General features: G+C 40.5%; 1 protein-coding gene across 1 annotated transcript in view; it reads right to left on the bottom strand.

Annotated features, from left to right (window-relative positions):
• DNAH10 (dynein axonemal heavy chain 10) overlaps positions 1 to 10,880 on the bottom strand; it is a 104,450-nt gene that overhangs the window by 78,602 nt on the left and 14,968 nt on the right. The window contains exons 8-15 of the mRNA XM_034791440.1: positions 10,593 to 10,823; positions 9,452 to 9,642; positions 8,731 to 8,929; positions 7,018 to 7,212; positions 5,965 to 6,135; positions 1,015 to 1,191; positions 437 to 613; positions 133 to 137 (exon numbers count right to left, since the gene is read on the bottom strand). Of these exons, the coding sequence (XP_034647331.1) occupies positions 133 to 137; positions 437 to 613; positions 1,015 to 1,191; positions 5,965 to 6,135; positions 7,018 to 7,212; positions 8,731 to 8,929; positions 9,452 to 9,642; positions 10,593 to 10,823 (1,346 nt within the window). The remainder of the gene's footprint in view (positions 1 to 132; positions 138 to 436; positions 614 to 1,014; positions 1,192 to 5,964; positions 6,136 to 7,017; positions 7,213 to 8,730; positions 8,930 to 9,451; positions 9,643 to 10,592; positions 10,824 to 10,880) is intronic.

Here is a 10,880-nt window from a genome sequence, read left to right as displayed (position 1 = left end):
TACCTGGGAATCAAGTTGTCCTTTTAAGTGGAGTATCCTGTAGTGAGCACATCACACTGGAGCTGTATAGTATAGTAACAAATCTCTATATAGTAAAGATGAAGCTGTTGGAAAATACTTACTAGTTTTTACAGCACCTGAGGAAAATAGAAATATTAAGACAAAGCACTGGCATGTCCTACCTGGAATTGCCAGGAATGATGGCACAACACACATTATCATTTATGCTTCTGCCAGGTCATTCAACAGTTGTGACAAATATGACAGCCCATTTCGGATCCCCAAATAATTCTGAGTTCAGAAGTATCGACATTTCCCCAAACAACTCAGTTCTTCTCTTTAAGGAACCACTCTGAGAAAATCTCACCTGATCAGTAACTTGGCTACAAATCAATGAATTAGCAGAAGATTGACACCTGACCCTTCCTCCCCTCACCTGATCGGAGGGCTCCGAATTAGCTTGGACTATGGTCCCAGAAGGATGGACTTTAGCAAGCAGGGTTTTTTTCAATAATACTGGGAGCATCTGTTCAGTCCAGTCCCTCCAATGATCATATTTCAGATCTTCATATTCTTTCATTCTCTTAGCCACTTCCAGATACTTATGTTTTACCTGTAAGAAAGAATTCAGCTCTGTTCATCTTACTCTATAATATAAACAGAGACGACATTTTCTTGTCTGAACAGAGCTACTTAAAATAGTTTTTAATATTTGTTTTTATTAAATAAGGGAGCGAGAATAGTCTAGTGGTTAGTGCAGGGGGCTGAGACTGTAGACTCCTAAGTTCCACTGCCAACTCTGCTACTGCCTCTTTGAGACACACTCAGAGATGTCACAATCAATGTGTGCCTCAGTTTCCCCATTTGAAATCTGTTTTATATCACAATACTTATGTACACAAACATGCCATGAATTTTAATTGTGTGTAAAGCACTTGTATATATTTGGATGAACAGTGCTACTGAAGTGCAAAGTACTACTTTCTTTATTAAATACCAATGAAACCAACATACCTCCTTCCCACGCTCACTGGCCAGCAACTCCTCTACTTCTTGAAACCGAATAATAGTGTGTTTGATACGATGGAAAAGGGATCGTGACCAATATATTGCCCCAGCCATTGGAGGATGATTCTTGTACAGAGGTGGATTACTGAGGTTTTGGATGAAGATGTTATTAACTATGTCAACCTATACAAGAATTTACACAGTACAGAGTTAGCAAAAACATCACCTTTCATCTCCACTATCTCTAGCACATGCCATACACATTAGAAGGATCAACAGCTAATTCCAGCAGCAGAACACTAACAGTTTGTTAATAACGTCCATGGCATCTTTATTTTGGATTAAATTGATTAGAATTATTTGCCCTTCTACATTTTCACCAATAGGTGCTCATTTCACTGTTGATATTCCCAGCCAGATGGCACTTCATTTTCATAATGTCCTTTTGATGTTCTTGCATTTTTTTATTAAAAGGTTATAACTTGGTATTATTATATTATTTATTATATATTATACACACATGCATGCCCATACATACATGTGATCATATTTTGGTTTCTATCATATAAGCAATCTCAAATGGTCATCCTAATATTATTCATACAAAGAGAAAAACAAGCTTTTAATACCAAGGGATCAATCCTGACTTCACCTGGAAGGTGGAAAAAGGTGTGTGACAGGATCTATCAGGCCTTCTCTGCCCCCTCCTGGAGGCATCAGTGCCCTGACACCTCTCTTCTCAAGGAAAACCCACTTAAGCCAGGCTACCAATAAGACTTTGCCCTCCAGAGGACTACAAGGGCCCTAAGGAGACCCTGACCAATTAGGATCCAGCAAACCAGTTAAGAAGGCTTGCAGGCTTCTATTGAGAGAGAGTGCTAGGTGAGACGGGTATAGAGGAGGAGCTCCTCAGTGCTAGGTCAGAACCTAATGGGCCAGGTCAGGGCCTTGCCTTCAAGCACTGAATTTACCGCTTGCCTTTGAGGTTTGTTTATTTAAGGGAACAGATAAACAAAGGTAATAAATTCAGAATATGGCTAACTGTTTAGAGACCGACACTAGGCTTTCAGCATGGGCCACTCTGCTCCAGGCAGGTGGCCATGACTTGTGGACTAAGGCAGGGAGCACTGGCAGTACCTCACTTGGCCCTACAGGGAGTGCTATGAAGCAGTCCCCACCTGTGATGAGGTAGAATTACATGTGCAGCAGTGTTGTGTGCAAATAATGCATGAGGAGAGCCATGATCTTACCCTGGCAGCTATAGCTGCCTAATAAAATATGATGCCTTGCATAATGACAGGTTTCAGAGTAGAAGCTGTGTTAGTCTGTATCCGCAAAAAGAACAGGAGTACTTGTGGCACCTTAGAGACTAATAAATTTATTTGAGCATAAGCTTTCGTGGGCTACAGCCCACTTCTTCGGATGCATAGAATGGAACATATATTGAGGAGACATATATACACATACAGAGAGCATGAAAAAGTGGGAGTTATCTTACCAACTCTGAGAGGCCAATTAAGTAAGAGAAAAAAAAACTTTTGAAGTGATAATCAAGCTAGCCCAATACAGACAGTTTGATAAGAAGTGTGAGAATACTTACATGGGGAGATAGATTCAATGTTTGTAATGACTCAGCCATTCCCAGTCTCTATTCAAGCCTAAGTTGATTGTATCTAGTTTGCATACCCACCCAACAATATTGTTAATCTTTCCAGCTATACTCTTAGCCCAGCAGAAGAGTCTGTCCTATCTCGGGGCCTCTCCTTTTGTCCCTCCAGACCCACAAACATGATACAGTTCTGCGGTGACCTAGAATCCTATTTTCGACGTCTCCGACTCAAAGAATATTTCCAACATACCTCTGAACAGCATACTAACCCACAGAATCCTCCCTACCAGCACTACAAAAAAAAAGTATTCTGCGTGGACTCCTCCAGATGGTCGAAACAACAGACTGGACTTCTAGAGTGCTTCCGTCAACGTGCAAAGGCTGAAATTGTGGAAAAGCAACATCACTTGCCCCATAACCTCAGCTATGCTGAACACAACGCCATCTACAGCCTCAGGAACAACTCTGACATCATAATCAAAAAGGCTGACAAAGGAGGTGCTGTCATCAACATGAATAAATTGGAATATGACCAAGAGGCTGCTAGACAGCTCTCTAACACCACATTCTACAGGCCATTATCCTCTGATCCCACTGAGGATTACCTAAAGAAACTACACCATCTGCTAAAAAAACTCCCTGACAAAGCACAGGAACAAATCTGTACAGACACATGCCTAGAACCCCAACCAGGGGAATTCTATTTGCTACCCAAGATCCATAAACCTTGAAATCCTGGACGCCCCATCATCTCAGGTATTGGCACCCTAACATCAGGATTGTCTGGCTATGTGGACTCTCTCCTCAGGCCCTATGCTACTAGCACTCCCAGCTATCTTCGAGACACCACTGACTTCCTGAGTAAACTACAATCTATCCATGATCTTCCAGAAAACACCATCCTGGCCACTATGGATGTAGAAGCCCTCTACACCAATACTCCACACAAAGATGGACTACAAGATATCAGCAACAGTATCCCCGATAATGTCACAGCTAACCTGGTGGCTGAACATTGTGATTTTGTCCTCACCCACAACTATTTCACATTTGGGGACAATATATACCTTCAAGTCAGTGGCACTGCTGTGGGTGCACGGCCCCACAGTATGCCAACATTTATATGGCTGACTTAGAACAACGCTTCCTTAGCTCTCGTCCCCTAACGCCCCTACTCTACTTGCGTTACATTGATGACATCTTCATCATCTGGACCCATGGAAAAGAAGCCCTTGAGGAATTCCACCATGATTTCCATAATTTCCATCCCACCATCAACCTGAGCCTAGATCAATCCACACAAGCGGTCCATTTCCTGGACACTACTGTGCTAATAAGCGATGGTCACATAAATATCACCTCATACCGGAAACCCACTGACCGCTATACTTACCTACATGCCTCCAGCTTCCATCCAGGACACACCACACGATCCATTGTCTACAGCCAAGCTCTAAGATACAACCGCATTTGCTCCAATCCCTCAGACAGAGACAAGCACCTACAAGATCTCTATCAAGCATTCTTAAAACTAAAATACCCACCTGCGGAAGTGAAAAAACAGATTGACAGAGCCAGACGAGTACCCAGAAGTCACCTCCTACAAGACAGGCCCAACAAAGAAAATAACAGAACATCACTAGCTGTCACCTTCAGCCCCCAATTAAAACCTCTCCAGCGAATCATCAAAGATCTACAACCTATCCTGAAAGATGATCCCTCACTCTCACAGATCTTGGGAGACAGACCTGTCCTCGCTTACAGACAACCCCTCAACCTGAAGCAAATACTCATCAGCAACCACACAACAAAAACACTAACCCAGGAACCTATCCTTACAACAAAGCCCGAAGCCAACTCTGTCCACATATTTATTCAAATGACACCATCATAGGACCTAGTCACATTAGCCACGCCATCAGGGGCTCGTTCACCTGCACATCTACCCATGTGATATATGCCATCATGTGCCAGCAATGCCCCTCTGCCATTTACATTGGCCAAACTGGACAGTCTCTACGCAAAAGAATAAATGGACACAAATCTGACATCAGGAATCATAACATTCAAAAATCAGTAGGAGAACACTAACCTGTCTGGTCACTAAATAACAGACATGCGGGTGGCAATTTTGCAACAGAAAAGCTTCAAACACAGACTCCAACGAGAAACTGCTGAACTTGAATTGATATGCAAACTAGATACAATCAACTTAGGTTGAATAGAGACTGGGAATTGTCATCCAGCACAAGGAGGTTCATGAGTGTAGGAGACATAATTTTCATAGGAGATGGAATACTGTAGAATGGTGGTTCTCAAACTTTTTTTTTTCGCGGACCACTTGAAAATTGCTAAGGGTCTTGGCAGACCACTTAATGATCTTTCCAAATGTTGTTGTAGCAGTAGCTAACTATTGTAAAGCACTTTGGATAAAAGCGCTATATAAAAAAAAACCTTAATAATAAACATTTTTTGTTCTACAAATAAAAGCACACAACTCATATTTTAAAATCAGTAGTCTTACCTTTCTAATGCGATGGATTTGCCCTCTCTCCCCCGCCGCAGCAGCCCTTGAGCTGGGGCTGGGAAGGCGGGGGGGTCTCTCCCTCGCCACGGCAGCCCCCAAGCGGGGGCTGGGAAGGAGGGGGAGGTCTCTCCCCGGCAGCCACAGCCCTGGAGCAGGGAAAGTCGCCTTTCTCTGGCTGCCGCAGCCCTGCACATCTCAAATTCCTCCCCACCACCCACTCTTTTCACCCCACTGCCCCCTCCTACCTACCCCCTGTTCCCCCCAAGGCCACCACCTTACCTTACATGTGCGACTTCTCCAGGGTCCAGGCACCTAATCAGTGGAGCCATGCCTGCAAGGCCCCACTAATTAGGTGGGTGGCCCTTCATTCTCTCATGTGCGGCTGCCCAGGTACGCGCCTTAGGGGGAACTATCCGTGGACCACCTGAATGGAGCTCGCGGACCACTGGTGGTCCACGGACCACAGTTTGATAACCTCTGCTGTAGAACTCATGCTCACAAGAAATAAGAATGACCAGGCCCCACTGCATACAGAACTAAATGCAAACCTTGTCTCCCTTTGACCCACAATAAGTATCCTAACACAGACAACCACATACACAAATATCTACATACTAATCGTGCTATTTCTCCTTCAGGCTGCAAAGAAAAGAGAGAGATTGTTATGGTTATTTCTAAATACTTGGGAGCCTCTCAGACACTATGGTGACAAGGGCTGTGTAAGTCCCTAGACAGATACATAGATTTATTGTTCAAGAAGGGATACTGCTATTTGGTAGAAAATTTTATGTATTTCTTAAGAAATTCTTAAGTGAAATACCTCTTTACAATACTGTGCCAGAATATCATTAAATTTCATCATCATCTGTCTGTTGATGGCATCCCGAGAGCGGATGTGTTTAAAGTTTAAGAGCATGTCAAACGCAGCCTCTGCTGATCGAAGGGTCTTAAAGGACTCGTCAATAAAATTCTTGGCCTCTTTTTCTATAACCTAGACAAAGAAAAAGACAGCAAGTCAAGAAATAAAACTGCTTATGGATTAACTTTGCAGAGACAAAGGGCGGAAGAGAGAGTGGCCTAGGTGTAAAACACGGAATGTTGTGTTAACATTAAAGTATAATTTTGCTTCTCTTTTTTTAATTTTTTTTTTTCCAAAAACCACCTGATGCCTGTTCAATGGCCTAAGGGAAATGAGTGCACTGGATCTCAATTCAATGCCTACAGGGCAAGAGTGTACATCACAATAAGGGAGGAGAGATAGCTCAGTGGTTTAAGCATTGGCCTGCTAAACCCAGGGTTGTGAGTTCAATCCTTGAGGGGGCCACTTAAAGATCTGAGGCAAAATCAGTACTTGGTCCTGCTAGCGAAGGCAGGGGACTGGATTCTATGACCTTTCAGGGTCCCTTCTGGTTCTAGGAGATAATAATATATGGAGATATACCTATTATTATTATAAGCACCATCCCAACTGGTACCATTGCTGGTCTTCTCAGCAGACAGGGGAGGGACTGAAGGAGGCCAGGAGTGTGAGCCTTAACTCCCATTTAGGTCATAGGAGAGGCATGTTAGGTGAGTGTCAGGAAAGCAAACTCTACCTCTGCTCAATTAACAAAGAGCTTCAGACTCCAGGACTGTGAATGAACCACAGCTCTACACTCACATGCAAAGTGTAAAACAAACAAAAATAACCCTTGGCTTCCTCCCAAAACTCCAAATTAAAATGTTTGGGCATGTTTATCTACTTTTTATTTTATTATTTATTCATTTCTTTTTTACTTTTCAGGCTTGCATTTATTTTAAGTTTAAATTTTGAAATTCTAGAAGGACGATATACAGTGTTATAGAAATAACCAGCACAGGACCTGCTACCTACCAGCACTTCTGATTTAAAATCTTCCATAACAAATTTCCATTGGGATGCACATTTGATGCTAAAAGGGTCAAAAGTCAGCACTTCCATAGGACTAATCAGCCCATCAACCCTTCGCAATACATCATCAATGCGCTTTGGATCTCCAGTGACAGCTTTCAGTTCAGGACCAAATATATTGTAGAACTCTTCAATAACCTGTTTGTTCAGACAAACAGACAAGAAGGAATTATTTTTAACTAGCTTTCTGCCAAAACAATATTTTTGGATATTCTTCCCTTTAAAAAATAACTTTTACATAGAGGAAATAAATAATCCTTACATTGACATATATTTTGTATATTCCCATAAAAGACTGTACAATTCCACATAAAAATCTAGGTGCCCAATATCACAGTTCTTATTCAGACAAAATTCCCATTCCTGCTGGTAGGAATATATTGTTAGTTACTACAAAGTTTATATCCTTTCTCTTACCTCAAGATATACTTTCTGATCAAAAACTCACTCATTCACGAACATTATATTTACTATGCCAATGTGATCAAACAAGAAGTTCCATAATTCTGATCTATTACCTTGCATTTGACATACTGACCTTTTATGTGTGTCAAATTTTCTAAAATACTGTACATGGAAAACTCCCACAGTTTCAGGGATTATTTTCCCCCAAAACCAAGTATGTTCACTGTTATTTAATATAATTCTAATAAGATACTAAATCCTAAAAATGACTCATATATAAAAATATTTGATTGTTTTAAATATGTATAGAGTTAGCAATAATGTAAACCTATTAAAATATACACCTTTTCCAGACTAGGGCCCTGATCCTGAGAAGACTTAAGCATGTGCTTAACTACACACACACATAAGTAATCCCACTGACATCAGTGGGACTGTCCATTGCCTCAAGCTAAGCACAAGCATAAAACTCTGCAAGATTTGGTTGTAGGTTTGGAAAACTGTTCCTCTATTTATGTCTATGAATTTGTTTTTAAAACATTACATTTATTCTTCAGTGTTAAAAGTACACATTTAAAATACAAGACCTCTTAAAACATTTAAATTATTTTAAAGATAATATAATAATGTGTAAATTTGGTAGTGAATCACATTATCCATCTCCAAATAAAGAGCCCAATTTGGATTAAAGTCAGCATCCATTTCTGGTCCTACAGAAGTTGACCCAGATATAGGAACCCATTCCATAATGCAGTACTGGTGAGCAGACCCCTATGCCCACACACTCCTATAGAAACCATTGAGACTCTGCAGGGATCAGAATCTATCCGCATGGATCCCACTGAAGATTTGGGTCGATAATTATTACACCCCCATAATTTTATCCCTTTTGAACTTCCTTCTCCAGTTTGATCCTTTTCCTTTTCCTCCAACTTACTTGGCCCACACTGAAGTCAAGGCCAATTGTATTCCAAGATCAGATAGTAAGTGCTCAGGCAGGCAGAAACCATCTGCCTTCCCTCCTCTGCCGCCTTATGTATATTAGAAAAAGTGCTTAGAGTCTAAGAATCTGGGAGGCAGGAGATATACATTTCTACTACAACAGTATTACGAAGAATCTGCCAGGTGAGCCCACTAAAGGTTACTAACATTTCATTCAATTCAGCAAATACAATACAATGCAAAACAATCTCTCACAGCTGGAGAATCTAGATACACAATCCTTTTATTTAAAACCACACACATTACTACCTGCACAATATCATACAGATCTTGACAGATCGAAGCCATATAATCGGTTTTTTCAAATAGACGCTTTCGGTCAAATTCCCATCGTTGGTCTCTTCCTGAGGCTTCAATTTGGGCACGAATATCGAAATAGGATTTTTTCCACATTTCAAGAGAGCCTTTGGCTTCCAACAATTTAGTTTTTGCAATGCTTCTATCTTCTCTATTAAACAAAACAAAGCAGTTAGAAGACTGACAAGAACCTTTAAAGGTTTAATATGAAATGATGCTTTCATTGAGCTAGACTATCTTGGTTCAATAAAGTCTATTTTAATGAAATCTAGCTAAAACTTAAAATTTCACAATACTGTCTCGCCCTCAAGAACATTTTATGAATTTGGTTTTTGAAAAGTTCAAAAGGAAGAAAGATTTCAGGGCTGATTCTGATAGCACTTACATCATATTTGTACCACTGGAATTCCACTGATTTCAATAGAGTTACTACTACTTTATATCAGCTCATGTCAAAAGGGAACCAGTACCCCCATCTTTAAAGCTGCTTCAATAATATACGAAAGTGCATATAGTGAACTTCTCAAATGTGCCTTTAAATTTGCTAAATATAATGAAAGCTCCTGAAAATAAGTAAAACATACTTGATAAAATTGGCACCTATCATACTTACTGTAAGATATTCAAAGCTACTAATAGTTATGACCTAGTTAAGTAAGAATCTACTGCTTACTTAAACAAAGTCCGTAAGTCCACAACTTTGCAGACCCTTGCTGTAATTTCCCATGCAATTCTTTCCATAAGGGGTATCATCCGCTCATCCTTGTTGTAATGCCGTGAGATAATCCAAACCATTCTCAGTGCGTTCATCATTGAAGGAATTGTATCCAAGACAATATTAAATCCAGTGCCATGAGTTAAATTCTTTTGAATAGAGGATAAATATTGTGAATAAGATTGCCATAAAAAAACAGATACCTATTCTAGTAACTTTTTTTTTCGTGGACCACTTGAAAATTGCTAAGGGTCTCAGCAACTAAATACTTGGGCTCAAGACATATGGCCAAATCTAGCACACCTACATGTCAGTACCTTTAAAGTTACTCATGTGCGTAAGTGTCTGCAGGATTGGGCCTACAGACGTGAATATTCAGGTTGTTGTCTCACTAAAATTCTAGTTTCTATTAAAGACTGCCAGTACTTATTGCCCAAATCTACCTCCGAATGCTTGAATGAGTCCTGTCTCCTTTAACAGGAGACTCATGAATGCATTCAGCAGCAGAAGCTGGCCCAAAAACGGAGCAACGACAAATCTTTGGTTTTGTTTATTCACTCATTTTATTACCCTTGTTAAGTGACTCCCCCGAGGCTGTGGTATAATAGCCAGCACTTCCTACCTAAGTGACTAAAATCTCAGACCTAATTCTACTTTCAGTTACTATGCGCAAAGTACAACTTCCAGTAAAGTCGGTTCCAAAACTGGGGTTTGAAGCAGCCCACATTCCATCAAGGTCTAGTGGGCATAGAAGTGAATGAGAGTTGGCATGCAGTAGATGAGGCAGCCAAGAGTTGAATCAGGCATTAATTCAGTAAACTTGTACAGTTGCCAAAAAGGTTACAAGCCACTTATCTATGAGACGGAATACACTCTCCTCTCTATTGATCACTGCCATCCAAACAACTCTTCACCTAGGAAGAGAAGCTAAACGAGCATTTTTTTCTTTTTCACTATCTAAGCAAATCACCGTGTATTTTTATTATTGATAAAAAATGACAGGAAAAATAAAAAAGAAGAGCTGGGCTTATATCAAAAGAAAGATATGACTGAATTAAACACTGACAAATCTTCCCAAAGTATCATTAGATAAACATACCTTCAAATGGCGCTCCAGAGTTGAAAGAAACCTAACATTATCTACAGCTTCCACATGGTGCCTGCTAAGATCATTTATGACTATCTGCAAATTTTCAAGAAGTCCAGATTCAGCTTCCTTTAGTACTGCTAAGATTTTTTTAACTAATGGGAGCTTTATCTGTTCAGTCAGAGCACTTAAAGTAGCATTTCTTTCACGCCACAGGTCAATTTCTGCTAGTGGGCCATTACCCTGAGGATGAGAGGAAGCAAGAAAAGGCATTAGAATTCTCTTTATGACTGGGGGGAA

The sequence above is a fragment of the Trachemys scripta genome, chromosome 15, assembly GCF_013100865.1.
Source record: "Trachemys scripta elegans isolate TJP31775 chromosome 15, CAS_Tse_1.0, whole genome shotgun sequence".
NCBI classification, from domain to species: Eukaryota; Metazoa; Chordata; order Testudines; family Emydidae; genus Trachemys; species Trachemys scripta.
Note: the sequence above shows the minus strand (reverse complement) of the source record. Positions and strands in the feature narration are given on the sequence as shown.